General features: G+C 45.7%; 2 protein-coding genes across 3 annotated transcripts; both read right to left on the bottom strand.

Annotated features, from left to right (window-relative positions):
* Positions 1-2,016: 2,016 nt before the first annotated feature.
* Positions 2,017-9,924, bottom strand: LOC118788741 (CAP-Gly domain-containing linker protein 2-like). Its single transcript, XM_036544775.1, has 11 exons — positions 9,603-9,924; positions 9,105-9,243; positions 7,007-7,175; positions 6,422-6,434; positions 5,732-5,889; positions 5,236-5,362; positions 4,692-4,768; positions 4,467-4,606; positions 3,892-4,025; positions 3,691-3,782; positions 2,017-3,030 (listed from the first exon to the last, which is right to left on the bottom strand). Exons 1-11 carry the CDS (start codon positions 9,667-9,669, stop codon positions 2,821-2,823), a joined length of 1,326 nt encoding a protein of 441 aa, XP_036400668.1. The 5' UTR covers positions 9,670-9,924; the 3' UTR covers positions 2,017-2,820.
* Positions 9,925-10,537: 613 nt separating this feature from the next.
* Positions 10,538-19,266, bottom strand: gorasp2 (golgi reassembly stacking protein 2). 2 transcript variants are annotated; one of them, XM_036545187.1, is made up of 10 exons: positions 19,092-19,266; positions 17,940-18,020; positions 16,959-17,162; positions 15,900-15,986; positions 14,714-14,844; positions 14,178-14,310; positions 13,229-13,352; positions 12,711-12,797; positions 11,979-12,101; positions 10,538-11,684 (listed from the first exon to the last, which is right to left on the bottom strand). In XM_036545187.1, the coding sequence occupies exons 1-10, from the start codon at positions 19,152-19,154 to the stop codon at positions 11,365-11,367; spliced, it is 1,353 nt and encodes a 450-aa protein (XP_036401080.1). In that variant the 5' UTR covers positions 19,155-19,266; the 3' UTR covers positions 10,538-11,364. The 2 variants fall into 2 exon arrangements, with proteins under 2 accessions (XP_036401080.1, XP_036401081.1); XM_036545188.1 differs by lacking the exon at positions 19,092-19,266 and adding an exon at positions 18,786-18,842.
* Between the last annotated feature and the right edge of the window lie 1,541 nt (positions 19,267-20,807).

Raw genomic sequence — 20,807 nt, 5'->3', positions numbered from 1 at the left:
AGAATATATGTGTATATTTACTGTACAGGAGTCAAATTTCAGTTCAACTTCAAATTTCAGCAGTTAAATTCTGTACAAAAGTTTAACATTTCTGTTTTTTTTTTTTTTTGTTTTTGTTTTTGTAAATTGTTTCCTGGAGCATTTCATTTTTGCTGCTATTGATGTCGCTTTTACTTTTGAAAAAAGGCTGTATGATCTACTTTAGGTACAAATTGTACAGTTCTGTTTAAAAAAAAAAAAAAATAAATGATAATAATTACCAGGAAATCACCGCATGCTATAAAAGTGAGTTGCTAGCAGACTGTTGGCTGTCTGCTGTTGTTTGGCAACTGGGCGCGGTTGTCACGGGGATAAGGAGTGGGAGGGGCTCTTCAGTCATACCCCCTCATGTTTTTTTTTTTCTTTTTTTATTAAATGAAGCTACTAAGATGCCGCTGCCGTGAAGTGCCGTGACCGCCAAGTCCAGTACAATCTCCTAACTCTTCATGGTATATCTGTACTGTACTTTGCTCCGGTCAGTGTCTTGAAGTGTCCATGAAAACTGAACTAATGCTTGTTTGCAATTTCCGAAAAAGGCCAATTGCCTGCTACCAAACAGGTTACGCTGCAGTGTCCAAGAGATGAGCTTTTGGCTAACTTTTTTTTTTGTTTTGTTGTTGTTGCAAGCTTTTATTCAGACCCACCCCTTCCTCTCCACTGTACATTAAACAGAATAACTGTATCTCAAGGTGCTGCTGAAATTGTAGAGAATGTAGCCAAAAGAGTAATAAATATTAAAAAAAAACCCTGATTTTAATACATCAACGCAGCATGGTTTCCTGGAACTAAGGGGGGGGGGGGGTCATGATATTCCACCAGTACTGTTTCAGCCAGAGAAACCCTGGTTTCATGCATTTGAATATTAGAAAAATTTTTTATCCTAATGTGGGGATTGGAAAAATACACTGTATAATGTTGGTGTGAGAAACACTGTCTAATATCAGGCCTCATTGGCTGCAGAATGTGACGAGGCTCATAGACAGTGGCCTGCCCAGTGCTTCCTGCTGCAGTCCATGTGTATCCTTATTCAGTGTCCAGTCTCTGAGAATTGAATGTGGCAGCTGCCAAGTGGATTACTGCCCAGGCCAGCACAATGGGACTCTTGTACTTGTTTACTTCTGGTGTAGTGTCCATTGAAGAAATGAAGGTGCCGTTTTTATTCATTTTTGTCAGGGTCACAGCATAGCTAAAAGCCTAAATGATCTCATTTTGATGAGAGGTTATGTGGTATTTTTTTTTTTTTAAAGTAAAGCATTGATCACCACTCGGTTGAATCCAGGCCTACATCTTCATCACTAACGTTTGCGCCTTAGCTTTTGATAAATGAAAGTGTTGCCTTTTTTTTCCCCCAAGAGAAGGTGGTGAGACTGATCCTTGCTGATCTGCCATTATAACTGCAGTTCTGACCGGCGTTCAGAAGGAACATGGAGGAGTGTGAGGAAGAGGGAGAGGTAACACACTGGTAAAAGGGGGTGAGGGGTATTTGGAGAGGGGGAGAAAGTGGTACACTAGCAAGGACACTGGGCAGCTCTGCAGGGGGTGGGGAGTACATGTGGATTTTTAGGAAGCTAGGGAATCTCTTCAAACATGAAGGCCTAATTTGTAGGCATTTGTAGTAATTGGCTTATGGTGTGTCACAGTAATGAAAAACAAAGGCCCCTTGGACTGTAGATGGACTGTAGAAAGTCAGTGAGATGCAGCTAGGCCCCCTGTAGCATTTTAGGGTCAAAGTCAAATCTGAGACAAATAAATGGCCAGGTGCAGTTGCAAGCAGTAGCAGTCTGTACTGATTGAAAAATTAATTCATGTAAGCATATTCCGTGGTTGTACAGGTATGGCTAATGGTGGCTGACCTGTCACTATAACCTGATCATTGAATATCCATATACTTGTGTAAAACAAATTACTACACAGTTTAATTACATGGGTACACGAATAGTTAGCAGATGTAAAACTGATCCAAGGCTAGTCGTGGTGAAATCCCGCAGACAGACTGAACAAGCCAGACCTTTTTCAGTTAAAGTGCGTCTTTATTGCGGTTTCATTGCCTCAAGCCATCTTTGTACCTGCAACTTTTGAGAATGGGCTTGACTTCACTTGGATAGAAGCAAGTCGATCCGAAATGAACAGGTGACAGAAACGCCCCCGAATTTGTGCTAAACCCTGGCATTGGCTGCCCCGTCAGAGAGACGTGCTAGCTGCCTCCTCTGTGGCCTGCTGCTACAGCCACATTTAACTGCTAAAAAAAAAAAAAAAGTCAAAGGTTTCAGTCAAGGTTTTAGATCCTGTCATCAGAAGCACTGAGAAAAATGTCCTTTAGTCGATACTTTCGGTCCAACTTTAAAAGGGTCATTTTTCTGGTAAGGTTGTGCGAGTGCAAAGTCTGGCTTCTGAGTTATTTCATCTTGGTGAAAAAAAGGACCTTAAACACTGCATTTGCACTTTCTGTGTCCATCAGTGCACAACATATTAGTCTACTTTGAGAAAACATTTTCTCTCGTGCTGAAAGATATGCTTTGGAGAAACTACCTGTTCTCAGGGAGTCTTCATCCCCACAGCTTAATGAGATCAGCAGGCAGGTTCCTTTACCCTAGGGTCCCATTTGATTGGGGCGGCAGAGGATGAGACGACCTGTCCGAGGACCATGGGATAGATTCTGGTAAGTATGGAAGCCTCTGGAAGTGTTCAGTCCTTGCTGAATCCTTCAGAGCAGATCGTAGTTGTGTGCATGTGCGTATGCGAGACTCTGGGAGAGACACAGCCCAGTCTCCCTCTTCCAGGTCAGGACACACCCTCTCGCCCCGCTCTGCTGCCCCGTGGTTCAGGGTCGCAGTGGACCAGCGCGTTGATGTCCATCAGGTTCCTCGTCCTGCGGAGCCTGTTTTTGGGGCTCTTCCTGGGGGCAGAGCTCCCCCCTCCCTCCGAGTCGCTGGAGTCTGGCCTGTTCGCGTGGCTGTCACGGTCGTCACAGGAACCAGTGGGCTTGGAGAGCTGGGGAAGATGTTTGGTGTTACACCACCACAGAAGTTTAAGCGTTTGCGCACTATTATGGATTGCCTTTATTGCTTCACAGTTTTGCCAACTCTCACATGTTCACCACGACACTTTTTCAGGGAATGAACAAGAGTTGCTGATTCCAGCATGGGTAACTGAACAAATACAACACACAATGTCTCTACCCAGATGTCTTTGTTCACATGAGCTCATGTTTTGATCCACAATAAAATCAATAGGAACTATATCACTTTGAATTTTCTTGCATGACACCAGCTCACTGATGTGCTGCGTATGCATACATATGTTCACCTGTTACATTTAAATAAACAACCAGTGAATAACTGATTGGCAGAGACGGGTCACATGGCTCCTCTGGGTCAATCAGCAGTGCGCTGCATATTCTACAGGCAGTTGGCTCTGTTGGGTGTGACTTCTTATTGAAATTCGTTTAATAAAAGGGCAATCACCACAGGAGTGTTTTTTTTTTTTTTGAGCAAAGGCCTTTGCATGTTTACATTTATGAAAAACTTACAAAAAACAAGTTGTCAGGTATACATCTAGGTAGTATATATTTTGAGGTATTCAATGACAACACCTGTGTTCACCTTTACTTACACATGCATGTGTAAAAAGTGTAGAGGTTTGAATACTTACCTTCTTAATTTGTGATATTGTGACAAAAGTACCATGACTGGGCTTGCATTTGAAATACCTTCTCCCACTCAGGGTTCCATCATTGTCTCCACCTACACGTTGGCAGATAAAAGAGGCTCAGCGTTGAATCACAGACAGCAGGTCCACAGTGACTGTAATCCAAGCAGCACTGGATGAACACAGTAAGCAGTAATGTCTCACAGGCCGTGTCCAGCTCCACGCCGATAAAGACCTCGCTGCTGGCTGCGGTCTCCAGACGTCCGATGTAGCGGACGGCCCCTTTCTGCTTCCTGTCCAGCACCACACGGTCATTCAGCTTCAAACGATGCTTCTTCCTGCCAAAAGAACACACACGCATTCACATGCGCACACACACAGACACGCATGCATACACATGCGCGCACACACACAGACAGACACACATACACATGCGCACACAGACGCATACATACACATGCGCACACAGACAGACACACATACACATGCGCACACAGACAGACACATATACACATGCACACACAGACGCACACATACACACGCGCACACAGACACACATACACATGCACACACATACACATGCAAACACAGACACGCATGCATACACATGCACACGCACGCATACACATGCACACACACAAAAATGCATGTATGCACATACACTGACAGGCACACCAATTCTAACGCAGACTTTTAAGCCTGCCATCACTGACACTTGAATCTGTACTATGCACTTCACATACTGACTGGGAACAAGCACAATATACAGAGTACAGTACCTGTTCAGCACCGTGGAGTCTGGCCTCTCTGAGGCACGAGGGTGTGGAGGAGAACCCCTCTGGTCCTCTCCCGGGTCAGCAGGCATCCTCTCAGCCCCTGGTTCCTCTGTCACGTCACCACTTACGTGTTTCTCCTTTCTCTTTCAGTTAGACAAACAGCTGAAATGTTATAATTCCTGAGGACACGAAGGGAAATTGCATAAATGCTTTCCTATGGAACCCTACCTTGTGTTTTTTGCCTGAGGTTAGTGCATCACTGTCTGGAGAATACTGTTCCTTAGTGCTTCCTTCACTCTTCCTGGCTTTAGGAAACAGAGAAAGACAAAAAATTAAGTTTTTTTTTTCTTTTCAGAAACATGGCTTCAATGATTCTGGCGCTCAACTGATTTATGGAGCAATCTGAAGCCCTGGATGTCTGTTAATGTCCCTCCAGCTCAATTTAAACTTTGAGATACATTGCAAGAAGCCTAAAGATACCTCACATGCTTGCTCTTTAATGGCATTTAAGGTCTGACCGAGTTTAGAGTCGAAAGACTAAAGTCACTCTGGCTGGAATGAGGGTATCCTGAACGTGGAATTTAGGTATGAAATTCAATGCCGGGTTCATTCTCTGGTGAGGCACCGCTGTTGTATCCTTGGACAAGATACTAAACCAAAACTGCCTCTGTAAATATCCAGCCCTACAAATATATAGCATGTAAAAAATGTTAGCTATGCAAGTCGTGTCCGCTAAGCAAATGTAATGCATGTCACGTCACTCCAGACTTACCCTCACTGTGCCGTGTGCGTGAGTCTCTCCTCCGGAAGTGAGGGGAGCTGGAACAGGGGTCTACGAGGGGGGTTGGCAACCTCGGACACTCCATCTGGTGCATTGCTACTTGAACGTGATCTGCTGTCTGGAGCCGACATGACACAGCTTAGTCAAATCACAGGCTTGGACTTGGGTCTGAATGCTGCCTTTCACTGTGCCGTGAAAACTTGGGCTAAAATTGTGCCAACTCTCTTTCTCAAATAAGCTGTAATTTGGGGTTTCTTGTCACATGGATAAAATGCATGTTGACATTTTGATGAGCTTAAAAATGTGTTTTTAACCTCAGAAATATATGTAATGTCTAAACTGACTAGAAACATTAACGTTTGCAGACAGACATGACGGCTTTCATTGGGACAAAAAAGCGTCATAACGACATCAAATTTTTGAGTCTTTCTGGTGTGAAAAGTAGAGATACAGACCTACAGGGGCCCCATATGGAGTGAGATCTTACCACCTTCCGGTGCAGTGTGAGGTCACTGGGCTGGGGCGATGCCAGGGGTGGGAGACTGGGGGGGCGGGCCCCGGGTGAGAGACTGCTCCTTCTCGAGGTGGGCGAGGATGAGACACTGGTGTCCTGAGGGAGAGTGACAGAAAAGGCCACGCTGAGGCCTAAGGGATGGGAATCTCAGAGCAACATCACCTTCAGTGACACAGATGTGAATACTACTTGTAAATAACAAAATTAGCAAACATTAAAAATGGGCCAATTTGAAGCCAAGTTTTTTCCAGGACACTCAGCTAATAACGATGTCCTTGTTATCATCATTCATGTAAACATAAGGTCATCATATTCTCCCTCAAAGCAAAGCTTACAGCTTTCATGGAACTAAAAAAATGTAGGAAACTCCTTACAGATTCCGCAGAAAATAATCGACCCTTGCTAAAATACGCGAGGGCCTTAATGACTGACTGACTGATGCACTATGACTCTGATGCGCTATGACTCGGGCTGTGCTGTGACTCGGGCTGTCCTCCGCTGCCCTGTGTGGCGGGTTGCCAGGGGTCGGTGGATGACGTGAGGGGGTCTGTGTGTGGCACACGGGCAGACAGACTCTGATTGTCTTTAATCAGATGGCCAGAGGCAAGGTCTCACTGTCTGGCAGAGTGTCATACGCTGTGTATCGCCAGCGCGCCGGCTTACATAACACGGCTGCCTGTCAGAATTTCCGTACCTGTGCGTGCAAAACCACAGAAATCTTTCATGGATCCTCACCATGGCCTGTCCTTGGTGCTTTGATTTACATAATGTTGACAGGTTCTAGGGGTTGTCATTTTAGGGTATGAACTGTGATCTTCATATGAATATAGATCAATTACTGTTTGCATGTTGGTGACAATGCCCTGAACAGTTTTTAGACTGTCTCCATTTTATGTAATAAACATTCAAGGCCTCTCACTACAAAATGCTAGTATATAGTACTATGAACAACTGGTGCACAGTTTCAGGAAAAAGCTTTTTGAGACACACTTCAGTGTGGAGGTTCAATCTTTATATTATTATTATTAGTGCTAACTGATCTAGCAGTACTGTGCATTGCATTACACAGCTGTACATGCACTGGTGAGGCAGGAAACCCATGAGGGCTTGTGGAAGAACTCATCAAAAACACAATTTAACAGCTATTGTTTGATGATAAGTTTTGGCCCAGCAGCCATTGGAGGGTACCCCCTGGTGTGGTGGTGGTGGTGGTGGTGGTGGTGGTGGGGTGGGCGGGGCGGGGCATACCTGGGAGGTGGACAGGTAGAGGGAGGGGGAGGAATGGCTGGAGGAGCTGGAGGGGGTGTGGGGGGCGCGGGTCTGAGCTCCACCGGGCGATGCCGGACCTCGGACAACCGGAGTGGCGCTCCTCAGCTGCTCAATGACAGCCCTCTGGGCCTCCACTATCCTCTGTAAACTGGGGCACAGAGAGGGAGGGTGAGAGGCCAGTGATCACTGCTGCAGGTGCCATCTATGTGGAATATGACGCTGTATTGGAATCGTTCGTTCGGCAGGGTCACGTGACACAGCCAGGCGGCGTTTCGGGATGGGTCTTTGAGGAGCAGGGCCGGCGCCAGGAGAAAATTACATGGGGCTGCAATTGCAACCCACCGGGGCACAAAAAGTCCTAAATACTACGTAGACATCGGGATATAAGGAGACAACTGGGCGAATAGCCTCTGAACGATGCCGGGAGGGGATGAGGAAGAGAACTTAAAGCTACGACCTACGAAAGACAGGACATTAAGGCATAATAAATATGCTTTGTTGGTCGTTTTAACCACCTTTCTGATTTTGACGCTTTGTATCGTTTGTTTAGCACGTGACGCGTGACACAGCCAGTCTGCGTTTCGGGATGGGTCACAGACGTGCAACTAGATGAGACCGGCCTCTGAAAGATGCCGGTAGGAGATGTGGAAGATAACTTAAACTACGACCTACAAGAGACGGAACATGAAGTCGTACTAAAGCATACAACTGGTGAAGACTGTTGGAGAGGTGCCAGCGAGGTGCCTGTGTGCATTACGAGAATGGCCGTAATCCAATTCATTTCCACTTTCATTAGGTAACCACACTGCCTCCCAGCTATGCAGAAGGAATTTGATCTTTACTAGATGCATGACTCCCCATAGAGAGCACATACTGATCATCACCACTGGAGACCTAATCTTCCTCGCACCCCAGAAAGCCGCTGTAATTATCAACATTCCCGACCATAAAGGAAATCACATCGCTAATTTGTTTAGTTTTTTTAAATGAAAGCTATGCGAAAGTTAATTTTCTGTAGAGCACGCCGCGGGAGGCCGCGCCGGCGTGATTAGAGAGCTCGGATCAGGTAGGGGAGGGGAGATTCTCCAAGCTGCTCGTCACCCGTAGATGCGCTGCGGGAGTCGCAGTTACCCGACGTTATGCGCATTACTCGTCACAAGCCATCGCCCGTGTTTTTCCCCCCTGACGTCCACACGTTCCGAGATGAACAGAAACGACGGCGAATTCTCTCTCCTGCACTCAAGATGTGACTTGATAGTTTTTGTTGAGAAGTTTGAAAAGTCAGGGCACCAGTGTTACACGTCTTGCATTTCTTCAGCTTGTATCGTATAATTTTGATCCCTACTGTTTGTTTGATTAAAAAATCATGACAATTATGACAATATTGATGCCAGATCAACAGAATGCTTAGGTGATAAGCAATGCGGCATAGGCTTGTCTTAACCGGGAGACCCATTCAGTTGTAAGTAAGCAATGATGTTATCAGTGGCCGTGATTCACCCATAAGCCATTCCGAAAAAAAGTAGAGTAACATTTTGACCCCTTAACGCCATAATTAATAAAATCTCTTTTCCCTGTTGTCTGGATTTGTATATATAGGCTATAGGACATATTAATGCAATTTGGGGCAGGTTAAAAATCCCAACGACACTGGGAAAGTACCCGAAAATGGTCGAGACAAAGGTCGAAGCGCTGCCGGGGTTAGGGGTTGAAAGGCTAACTATATGCAGACTGTCGGACGTTACTGATAAACAGGAGGTCGTATGTGTGTAGCATACTTGTATTTGGAAACAGCCACTACAGTAATTACCTAAAGGCGCGTCTCGCCAAAACTATTAGGTTGAAAACGTTTTTACAATCAGAAAATGCACTGCCCCACTCACTTTCTGCAGAGACAGAGGACGTTGGTGTCGAGTGGCACTACGTTTCACTTAAAGAATATTATCAATTGGCACAATACATGGCATTTTGGATGCTGCCTCGTCATCTTGGATGGTGTCTTGCCAGCTTTCAAAATGGAAACACCTTCTCAGGTATAAACCAAAGCTCATCTGAAAAGGTGGAAAAAAAATCTTACCGACGATTTTCTCGGAGTAATTCTGCTATGCTTGAGCAGAGATGAACGGCTCCTTTCCTCGCACCGTTGATAACAAACAAAACGGCTTGGGAAGCTATCTCTTTGTCCTCCTCCAAACATCCCGGCTCTGGGCAACACTCTGGAATGTACACGTGAATAAACACAAGGAAAAGCATCATTTTTGGACATAAATAATACTAACAAGTTTGAAAGAGCGCAGCGGAACGGTCACTATATTTAAAACCGCTTATCTGAAACTAGTAAAACAGCATGCCCCAGTTTTCCAGCTAAAGTAAACGGACAATATTCACAAATGTAGACAATTCACACATCAAACAAATATACATAAATCAGCAGGCTAAGCTGGCAGGCTTTGATCAAATTTTACAGTAGTTACTGTACATGGGCAACGAGGCAACATTACAGTAGTTTGTGTGCGAGTTTACTACAGAGCGGCACCAATGCCTTCATGGTGTTTTGAAAAGACTTTTCTTTTACCTGTACGGCTGTTCGGTGAATCTGGCTCCGGTGAATTTCTCCTTGGACGGCGCCCATGATCACTCATTTTCCGAACTTTTCTCGTTGTTTGGGTTTCTCTTACGTCCAGGTGGACGAAGGGGAATTACTTTACAATCGCGGAGTGAAGACTCTTCTCGTCGGCCATATTTTAGAGCGGTCACGTTGTTGAAGTTGGGTCAGCGGGTTTTCCTGTTTTCACCAAACAGTAACCTTACACCTGCTCTGCTCAAATCACTGGCACCGCCGAGAGGTGCGTCAATGCACTGCGGAACTACGAGGTAAAGGTATGCCACTTTGACAATGGCAGTCTTAGATAGGCTAACACGTCTTAGCTTTACAAATAATTTTTACAACCTTTGCAAAGATCAAATGACAACTTTCGTTAGCCACAAAGTGGGCAATATCCAACATAACCGGGTATGAACTTAAGGACAATGAAACAAACAGAAGCAGACCTAGCACGCCTGCACAATCATCCATAGTGATTATTTCTCCCAACTTTCCCTTTTGCCTTACTCTTTTGTGTACCATGTATATGTGACAATGTGAAAGTGCTGCGGATTAATGACATCTTACTTTCAGACTTTTTGTTTACTGCGGACACGTGGCAGCGTAAAGTCCTTTCAAAAAGGACTGTGAGAAATTTATGGCTAATTACTACTTGCTTTCACATCCCTGATGGATCAAATTGGGAATCTCCAGGAATCCATTTCTGCCTTTTTACATTTAAATATGAATTTACCATCGTCTTCGATACAATTATTTTCATATCAACTTATGCAGTTTTCTCTAAAAGCTGATCATAAACAAGATTTCATCATAATAAAAAACAAGAATTGTACACCTGCTGCTCTCGAATTTACAAGAGTACAATCTATTTTAAATATATAGCTATAACACCCCCTTGTGGACATAAGGATATTGTCTAGACAAAATTTCATGCAGTCACTTCAGTTGTGAGGCTACCCACTTCCTGTACATTAACTAACATAAACATGTTCCTTTACGAGGAAAAGCCGTGACTAAAGAACTATACCAACTTTATACCAGCAGTTTAAAATTCCATGAGTTTATTGCTTTCGTATGTGAAGAGGGATATTTTCTCAGCAGGTGGTCTGCAGCGCCACCTTCTGGTTACCAGCCATACAGCACCCGTTCCACTTTCAGCCTCTACACACCTTTGCGCTGCAAATTCGCTTTCACTACACAGCAAAAGGAAGCAAAGGGCAAGAGCTCACTCAAACATACTGTATACGGAGACGTGGATATATTTGCACCATGTTCGATAAAGATGTGTGCCAAAATACAGAAAAGATAAAAAGAAAAAAAAACAAAAAAACAATCATCCATCGAAAAGAAAAATGGCATCACAGATCATTTAAATCAAATTAATATTGCAGAACAGTGGGTCGAGGGGGGTACATTTCAGGGTCTATACTAAGAGGTCAAATTGAATGAAACAGGTGATGCATAAAAGGACACTGTGGCTGTACAGGTACGGACTGTAGACGATCCCTCCACACACTCCAGCACGTTCTCTCTGCTCTCTCTCGCGCTCTCTCTCCGGCGCCCGACTGTCCTTCGTCCCGATGGATTCCCGCATCCGCTCTGAACCTCCTCTGGGACGGGCCGCGTTCCGTACAGTCGTGTGGGGGGACTTTGGGGGTTCATTCCTGTGGCTAAATAAATACACCGCAGAGGGGGAGGAGGAGGGGCGGCCCGGCAGGAGCCCGCCCTGTCGTTACGAGGCGGCGGGGGACACCTGTGCTGCGTCCGTCGGCTCCGCCGGGTGGGCTTCCGTGGTGACGGCCGCCTCCGCCAGGGCCTCGGTCAGAGCGGCGTCGTCGGTGGCAGCGGGGGAGGCGGGGAGGTCGGGGGCGGCCGTGGCGTCCAGGATGAGGGCGGGGGTCTGCTCGGCGGGGGCTGCGGGAGGAACAGCAGGGGCAACGGGGGCGACAGGCGCAGGCAGAGTCACGCCGGGGCCCAGAGGCATTGTGGGTAGGGGCAAAGGGGAGATCCCGGGCAGGTTCAGAGGAGGTAGGGGTGCCAGCGTGGGGAGACCTGCAGCACAAAGGAAGCGTTCACAGGATCAGCTGCACACACCCTCCACCACTAATACATACATAACACCTGTTCCTGCTGGGAGGCCCCTTTTTATGTTTACATATTTAAGGTGTTTCTTAATAAATGTGAAAACATATAACATATAAACATAAAATAAAGCAAAAAGGTAAATAAGGGAAAAAGTAAGTAATAAAAGAAAAGCTTCAGCTTCAAGAGACTGCCTAATTTGAGTAACCACAGTTAAAAGTGAGCTCAAAGCTATGGTGGATTAACCATCAGGTGTTGGCCTACCTGTTGTAGATGGGGGTAGCCCCCCAATGCCAGATAATGAGACAGCGCTTAAGTCCGGCAAAGGGATGTTCAGGTTTGGTAAGGTGGGCAGGGGGGGTAGGCCTCCTGATAAAGGCAGCAGGCCTGACCAGAGCAGAAATAAAGGAACAATCAGACAGCGGCTAAAACCGAACCCCAATCTGAATAAACATCCGAGACCTCAGACACGATCCCCGTCTGTACCGGTTCCTCGGTGATGGAATGAACCTCCACGGGGGGTTCAGGACAGCGGGATCACTGGCCATCTTCCGACACAGGCTGAAGACCTACCTCTTCAGATTCCATCTTGGTTCCACCTCAATCCCCACCCCGTAACACCTGCTGCTTGTATTACTTGTTTTATTTGCTGTTTATTTTACACGTAGTATCGTGATGTGTTCTAGTGACTAGATTCTGTGATCTAGTGACGTATGGTAATGTACTTGGCTTCCCTCGTCTAGTGAGGTTGCACAATTTAACTTGTGGCAGGGCTTCAATCATGTTAAGATCTCAGTCACCGGTCTGCGAGTGTTGTTACCTGGTCTGACCCTGTTCCTCATTCAACTTAAGCAGATACACTTCTGTTCTTTTGTGCTTAAAGTTGCTTTGGATAAATGCACCTGTTAAATGTAATGTAATGTAAGGTCAGTCACATGGAACGCCCACCCCTTCCCTTCCCAAACAGAGGGCTGTGAGGGAACGGCTTGGCCCAACCTGGTAGCGTGGTGGCGGGGTTGATGGGAGGCACTGTGCTCATGGCGGGGGTGACTGGGGTGGGCAGCAGCGGCACGGTCGGGACACCTGTCACAGGAGACACAGAGGAACACCCGTCAAAAAAAAGGGGCGGCAGTGTGGTGGACTGGTAAGGCACAGGGCTCGTAACCCAAAGACTACCAGACTGACTCCCTGCTGGGGCACTGCAGTACCTTTGCGCTAAGATACTTAACCCACAGTCGCCCCAGTAAATATCCAGCTGTATAAACGGATAACATGTAAAACTGTGGATAAGAGCATCTACTGAATTACAATAATGTAATATGATGTAGTGTAAACCCCCCCCCCTAGTCCCTCAGAGCACTGGGGGCTGACAGGGAGGGGGGCACAGATTACAGACAGACGCGGTCCCAGACCCTCCCCCGCCCACCGGGTGCGCAGGGGTGGGGGGGGATGAGTGGTGGCTAATTAGAGCGCCCGGATCGATAAGCACAAGGTCAGACGCCGGGGGTGCTTACCTGTGTGCAGAACGCTGGGGACGGTGGGCGGGGCCGAGCTGATTGACAGGCCGGACAGCCCCTCCTCCAGCCCGGAGGGAGCAGAAGGCAGAACAGGTGGGGGAGTGACGGCGGAGAGCTGCACCTGAGACACGGACGCGCCGCTTTGATGAATGGTAAAGGTCAAGTGCATTTAACCAAGCAATTAATAATTATAATCAACGCCTTACTCCGGAGTCATGGATTCCTGCGCCGGGACCCTGTTTGAATGTATAATTAGGCTTGCATAATTGTCCTCCGCACTGAGTGAAAATGGCAGCTCAATGACATTTTGTTTTTCAGCAGGGGGAAAACACCGGCAAGTGGGAGAGTGCAATGGAATCACTGCCGATAGCGTTTAATTGCTTTTCAACTCCACTGATCCGACAAGACGCTCGCAGAGAAACACAACTAAATCTGAACGGATGAAGAATGGCCAGTTTCATCTGAGCTGATTCGTTTGTTACTTATCCCGGGTACCCTCTCTGGCCAGTTCATTCAGATCTACTGCGTTTTGCTAAATCACTGTTTGGGTGATCAATCTGTAACTGGGAAGTTGCCTCAACACAACATTCTCTTTATTTACTGACAATGAGAGCTGGACTCAATCTACACCAGAAGAAACAACAGAATACCAGTGTTACTTATATTCTTCACAACCACAATTCAGCGAGTTCATCAGTCACTATAATCAAATCAACTTTGTGTTTATTGAAAAAAAGGAACACGTAGATATATTTGTTAGTCAAATTTAAAGACAAATGTTAAAGAAACCCAGACTTAAAGGTCTAAGGAACGTACACAGTTGCCTTTTGGCTAGAAAAGTCAACTTCCAAAATTGATTCCACCTGCCAGGTTCACCGCATGCACACCTTGGTGTGACCCTACACAGTGAGGGGACAAGGGGTCGGGCTCCCTGCGGATGCCTCACCTCCGTGAAACCGTCCTTCAGCGGGCTCGTCGGCTCACTGGGAACCTGCCCGGGGAAGCTGATCTTCTTCCCCTCCTCAAACGGCCGGGTGGGTATTCTGTGCAGGTAGCCATAGCCGATCCCACAGCCCAGACTGCAGGGGGGGGGGGGGGGTGACAGAGAGGGGGAGAGAAAGGAGAGTAACAGGGAAAGACGGGGGGAAAGAGGGAGGGAGAAAGGGGGAGAGGGAGAGAGAGAGAGGGGGGGGTGAGGGGTGAGAGTGGGGTGACAAAGGGGGAGAGAAAGGAGAGTAGCAGGGAAAGACGGGGGAAAGAGAGAGAGGAACGGGGGGAGGGGAAAGGGGGAGGGAGAGAGAGAGAGAGAGAGAGAGAGAGAGAGAGAGAGAGAGAGAGGTGGGTGAGGGGTGACAGAAAGGGGGAGATAAAGGGGGAAAGACGGGGGGAGGGAGAGAGAGAGGGCATTATGCTCCAGCCAAATGCCGAATCTCTGCCATGTGCCGCTACCAGGCAGACTGGTGTGCCGTGTGGTTACTGTACCTGCCCTCTCCACCCCACGCGCTGTTGGGTGTGATCACCACCTCTCGGCAGTTGTCCGTGTCGGTGTTGTACACATACAGCTTCAGACCCTTTCCTTCATGCGTCTCGATGAGCGAGAACAGATCCTCCGACTGCAGGGAGACAGAGGACATCGGAAAAATAATCAGAGCTAATACTCACACTAAGCCATGAGTATTTCTTCCCTTCTCTGGGGTTGATAGGACTGTAGAAATTAGTGTGCCTGTGAACAGCATGCAAACTCTTGTTATTCATCAGGGATATCAATCTGTTGTAAATAACTATTTTGTACACAGTTATTTAGCCAGCCATTTTAAATATACATATAACATTCTCAGATATGTTTATAATAGTGTTTTAATGACATATGAACTTTTTCAATCATATGGTTATAAAACTTCAAAATATATCATTGAGAAGAACATTAAACTCAAAACTCAAGATAACATCAAAATCCTTCAAAGTGGAGGCCAATCAGGATATATACAAGTGGTGCTATTTGGAGCTAACAGAAGGCAGGTAAGAAGTCGGCCATTTTCTTTAAATGGATTGGTGAGTGCCTGCGAGGGCCTTTGATGATCTGGCTTTTATCCTTGGGTAATTGGTACTGTAGGAGCTGCTACACCATTTGCCATTTAGTTTTCACTGGCTCCAAAAGAAAATTTTGCACGCTTATGACAATGTTAATTAGTATACGAAATGTTTTTTTTTTTTTTGTATACGAACTGTATGCTTTTTAAAAACATACATCGTTCCAATGTTAATAACTGTTACAATTATCTGGCCGTTACAGTCCTTCTGAGGACAAATTACATATAATTCACCCAGATCTCTATTGTTCTAAAATTTTGCAATTTTCATGTGTCAAAGATATATGCATACATACATAAGTATCTGACTCATGACCCTCCACAACTTCAGTAGGCACTAGCTGCCAATGCACCAATGTATGGACTATAAAATAAATATCGTATCGCCATGTACCTTACTGTACAGTACCCAACTACACCCAAATACCCTGAAATGTTTCAGGACTATAGAATAAAAGTCCTTTCCCATGTAAACAAAGTTTCTGCTGAACATGTAGCATTAAAGTTTGTTTTACAATAATCTCAAAGTTACTGTAAAGAGTGTTCCGGTCACAGTTGAAAAGGAGGCACCGGCGCACCTCGTTCATGACAGTGTCCGCTCCGATGATGTAGTCCGTGTGCGGCCTCATGCCAGCCAGAGCCGCAGGGGAATTAGGCTCCACCTCCTAGGGTGACGAGAGACAGACAGGAAAAAAGAATGATACCGGACGTGAAACCCTAGGGTCTGGTCGGAGGTGGGTTAGCGGCAGCAAGCTGGAAGCAGCAGAGATCTATCCTGTTCCTCACACGCTGCTGTGAGCACGTGAAGGCTGTTTGTGTTGGCCGTTAGCTGCAGCGCCATCTTCCTGTTTCGGGCTTTCCCCGGCCCACGTCCAGCCCTCCTGAGCAGTGAGCGAAATGGATGGTGCTGCTATCCGCTAAGTCGGCCGTGTCACTAATCTTGCGCCCATGCCAGCACTCATTCAAACTGCCTGCTTTCCTGACCCAGTGACCCCAGGGTCCGCTGCATGTTAAAGTGTCTTAAGGGGGTGTTCAGTTTTGATTTAGGATTTGAATGGATTTGTTTTTGATAGTTGTATTATCAACAGTCTCGGGATTAATCAAAGAAATTTTCTGATGCATTTTCAGCTGCACACATGATGTCCATGTCGTGTTTGCCTCGGTTAAACTCACTGATAATGTCAACATTTCCTTATCCAAATCTTTGATCATAAACATCCAGGCTTATAATGTACTGGAGCATGAAATTAATATCAAGAGATTTAACCACAGATCTCACCGAAGCTTTATGTCAAGCAGTAACACTGGTAACACAAACAGGTGAGGTTAGAAAAGGTGAGTACCAGTCATCTGCTGGTTTTGACTGCTTTAAGCTTACTGACTCACTCGGGAAGACTGTGGCTGTGTGTTAAACATCGGTCAAAGGTATAGCTGTATACACATAACTGAAGTAACAGTGATGCTTCAGTTATATGTATGCAGCTGTACCTCTGGCCAATGTTTAACACAAAGCCCAAATGTTCTGGAAAGAGGGATCCCCGGTGCTCCTCCAGACTGAGGGACCCCCCCCCCCCCGAGTGCTCCGTAGTCCTGCCCTCCTTTGCCCCCCTCCTCCGTGCGGTTGCCACGGCGCTCACCAGCACATGCCACACGTTCTCGTTGGCTCCCTCGAAGCTGCAGAAGCGGATGCTGACTCCCAGCAGCCCCTGGCCGCCCCACATGTTGCTGGGCGTAACCGTGGTCTCCCTCAGCTCCAGCGTCTTGCTGCTGTACACCAGCATCTTCACCGGCTTCTCCACGTTGGCCTTCAGCAGGTCCTTCAGAGTGTCATTGTCTTTGTTCTGACAAACAACCAAAAACAAATTACAAAATAAAATGAAATCCGACGAAAGAGGAACGAGCAGAGCATCAACACCTCTCGCTGCTGAGTCAGAGGTTTTCGGCGCAGGTTGAGATAACTGAAGATGAAAATAGTGCAACAACAACAAACATTTCGACTGACTAAAGAACGCGATCCTTTTGAAGTTTTGTCCTGAACGTTTTTTTCCTCAGTAAAATATTCCCCTCTTTCACAGTGACTATGTACTCTGCATACCGGGGCCAGACAGATCCTAGACAAATTTGCCAAGCACAGTGCCACCGAGGACATATGTTTAAAATTAACAACAGATAAAACACTGTTTGTGTCCTCATGGGAACTTCCAATGACATGATTACATCACATTTTGCCTAGAAGACACTTGAATGTCATACAACTGTTACATGTTTCCATTCATACAGCTGGATACTTACTGATGCAATTCTTGCCCAAGGGTACAACAACGGCAGTCACTCTCACAGGAATCAAACCAACAAACCTCCGGTTACAAGCCCTGCATCTTACCACTACAACACACTGTTAGGCCCAACCACTGCAAATTCACTGAAAATGCATATACTGTACAAAGGACAATTACACATTGTCTCAAAAGTGCTCTCTATAACATGAGCAGCATCTTCCATGTCATGGTTCATTAGGGCCAGTGGCCTCTACAATATTTGAAATGGAGTCTCACTGACTGCTGTTTTTTTTTCTTCCTGACACAAAAAGCTCAATTATTTACCATACACAAACCTACCAGTCTAGTGTTATTTATGGATACGATGAAGTCAAAGAACGGTTCCAGTCCTGCCCGGTGACCTGGAGAATTCTCTTGCACCTGAAAGACAGTGGCCCGGTTTGAGAAGAGGAAAACAGGTTATGTGAGACAGCTAGCTATGCCTACTCCAGTAACATTCAGTTTTTCGACTTAACAGTGTGATTCTAACCTAACGCTTCTCCGTGCCATCAAATAAATACAGGACAGCAAACGACAATACGTGTGCATCGGACGTCTTACTTATTCATGTGTACAGTAGAAATTGCACACCCTAACTAACCAGGGCACTGATTTACAAACAAAAACAAGCGATTACAATGCAGAATGCATACCGCACCCAATGTACGGTTAATCTGAGCTAGGAGAGACTGGTTGCACAGGTATTTCCATTCACTGTGCCATTACCTACCTGGCTGACTAACCAGGACTGACACAAGCTCGCTGACGTAGTCAGGCTGGACTAACTATAACGTCAGTAACTTCAGAGACTGTTTAACGCGATTTGCAAGCCAGTTATCTTGCTACCTAAGCACACACACAGCCTGATAATACCCCTATCCTCGCCAAGTTGACTAAATGTTAAGCTTGCTAGCAAACTATCGTAATCGACATAACAAAGATGAGAAATCACCCATGCTAGCTAGCTAACATTCAAGCTTCTAGCTGTAAGTGGACGTTGTCCGCGTTAGAGATGAGGGATTGTCATGAAAAGAGCTAGCTAGCAATCATTCAATGCAGTATTTTGTAGCTATATCAAGCTATAGCCATGCACTAGAAATTCAACCAGGTAGCTAATGTTAGCTAGCTACTTAACGATTCGCTTACCACTGACAATGCACTAAAGTGAAAATGGTTTTCGTGGCGGTACTCTCGTTCGGTTTCCAGATCGAACAGCGCATTTTGCAAAAGTCAAATGAACTAAGAATTAACACTGCAGAGCTAGCTCGTACATAGCTCTAGCTATATACAGACTATAGCATCTTCAGTAGGCCGCAATGAGATCCTTGGCCTCGGTTTGTTGGTCCTGCGGAGAGACAGTGCTTTGGAGAGCACCCCCTGAAAACTTAGCATCACTGTGGCTACAAACATTTAGGGTAACATGGCAACATTATTACAGATAAAACTGCATACTCTGAGGACGTGGTAACCCTCGGACCCTCCTCCGGGAATCTCAACACTTTGCGATCCCCCCATATCTCCCCGATTCTTGGATGTTTGTGCCCCGGGATGGAGTCCTCCAGTTCCGGCAAAGGTACAGCAGCTCCAGAGCCTGCCAGCGAGTCCGTAAGCGACAAAGCTATTACGTGGCACTCGGCTCCAGGAAGAAGGGATGCTGGGATTTTGCAGTTTTCCCTTAAGGCTGTGGGGTGCGCATGTGGGCCCCTACCCAAACAATCCAGAGCAGAGCTGGGTGCACCAATTTACCAACGACTTATTTTCGATTATATTTCGATTATATATTTATTCCACTGTATATATCTGAACCTTTTCTGACATTACCCAACTGTTTAAATATATTCATCAGAAACCTAAAAATAAGCAGTCAGTTAACACAGTGCACTTTTGTAACTCAGTTTAATTGTATTTGACACTAGATTTAACGTGGCGTTCACTTTTTGCATACGATAATTTGTACTGGAAAGTAGCACACAAATGTATTAAATAATTACTCCTAGCTAGGGCAGCGTTTACACCCAACACTTCCTGGTCCTTATTTATATGCACTGGATTTTGACTGGAACGATTGATGCAACATTTCAGAACTCATTTGGTAAAAGCTGGATGGGTAAACGTATTTAACATAGTAATTCATCTCGTCTGTCTGTAACGCACTAACCACTGCTGGTGCTTTCTATTCGTATGTTCCAATATCCCGTGCTGAAAAGAACAGTGTGCGTTAAAAGTTTACAAAGACTGCAACACTTTCACATGTGAACCAAAACATGTATCTAACAATACACGCACATACTTGTAATACACATTTTTATTTGGAGTTTATGGAAAGGTTCTCTTAAGATAGAAGACCGAGAACAAGGGTGGAAAAGCAAATAACTGCATGATCAGAAAAAAAATGTTGTTTCAATATCTGAAAACATATTAGTGGCTTGTGTAGGTCATTCATGCTGATGACTGATAAATTGTTTTTTTCTTCTTTCTTGAGAAAACATTTATCACTCAGAAGTGACTACAGGATTGTGTTTATGATTACTGCACACTGAAAATGTGTATGGTAACCTGTCATCATTCTATCTGCCACTCTCGATCTGAAGTACCATGTGTGAAAAAGCCACCATGTCATTTTGATAGACAGAGAATCCTGCATTTCCTGCCCCCTTTGAGATTTCATTTTTGATTGGAGGAGAAAATACACATTGCATAGTTTACAAGGGTGAGAATGATGGACGATCTGACATTTTTTTAAAGTCTGTGACTTATGTGTTTCACGGATGGAGATCCATCAGGACTCCCTGTGTCCGCTGCGGAGACCCAAACAAGAGAGAGTAAAAATGCAACAAAGCTGCTTGGGCCATGAATGTTTTCATTTATGAGATGTCCATCATCTGAAGCACAGCACTCTGTCAAGGTAAAATAAATTGAATCATATTAAAACAGTCTACTTGGTATGGGGGATGAGTGTCAGGGGTGATCTGGGAGAGTGAGGACAATGTTATCAGACCCCGAGGAAATAAGGTAAGATCACTATCTCTGCGTTGGAGCGATAGATTCGTGAATGGTAATTGAATTTATTTTGTAGAGATACAGGGTTCCGTCAGTTGTACTATGAAGAAAAACTGTTGGGAGCCGTGTCTCAATTAATCAATCAGGAAATTGTCTGTCTCCTTCAGG

The sequence above is a fragment of the Megalops cyprinoides genome, chromosome 14, assembly GCF_013368585.1.
Source record: "Megalops cyprinoides isolate fMegCyp1 chromosome 14, fMegCyp1.pri, whole genome shotgun sequence".
Lineage (NCBI taxonomy): Eukaryota > Metazoa > Chordata > Actinopteri > Elopiformes > Megalopidae > Megalops > Megalops cyprinoides.
This window is presented reverse-complemented; position numbering and strand designations above follow the sequence as displayed.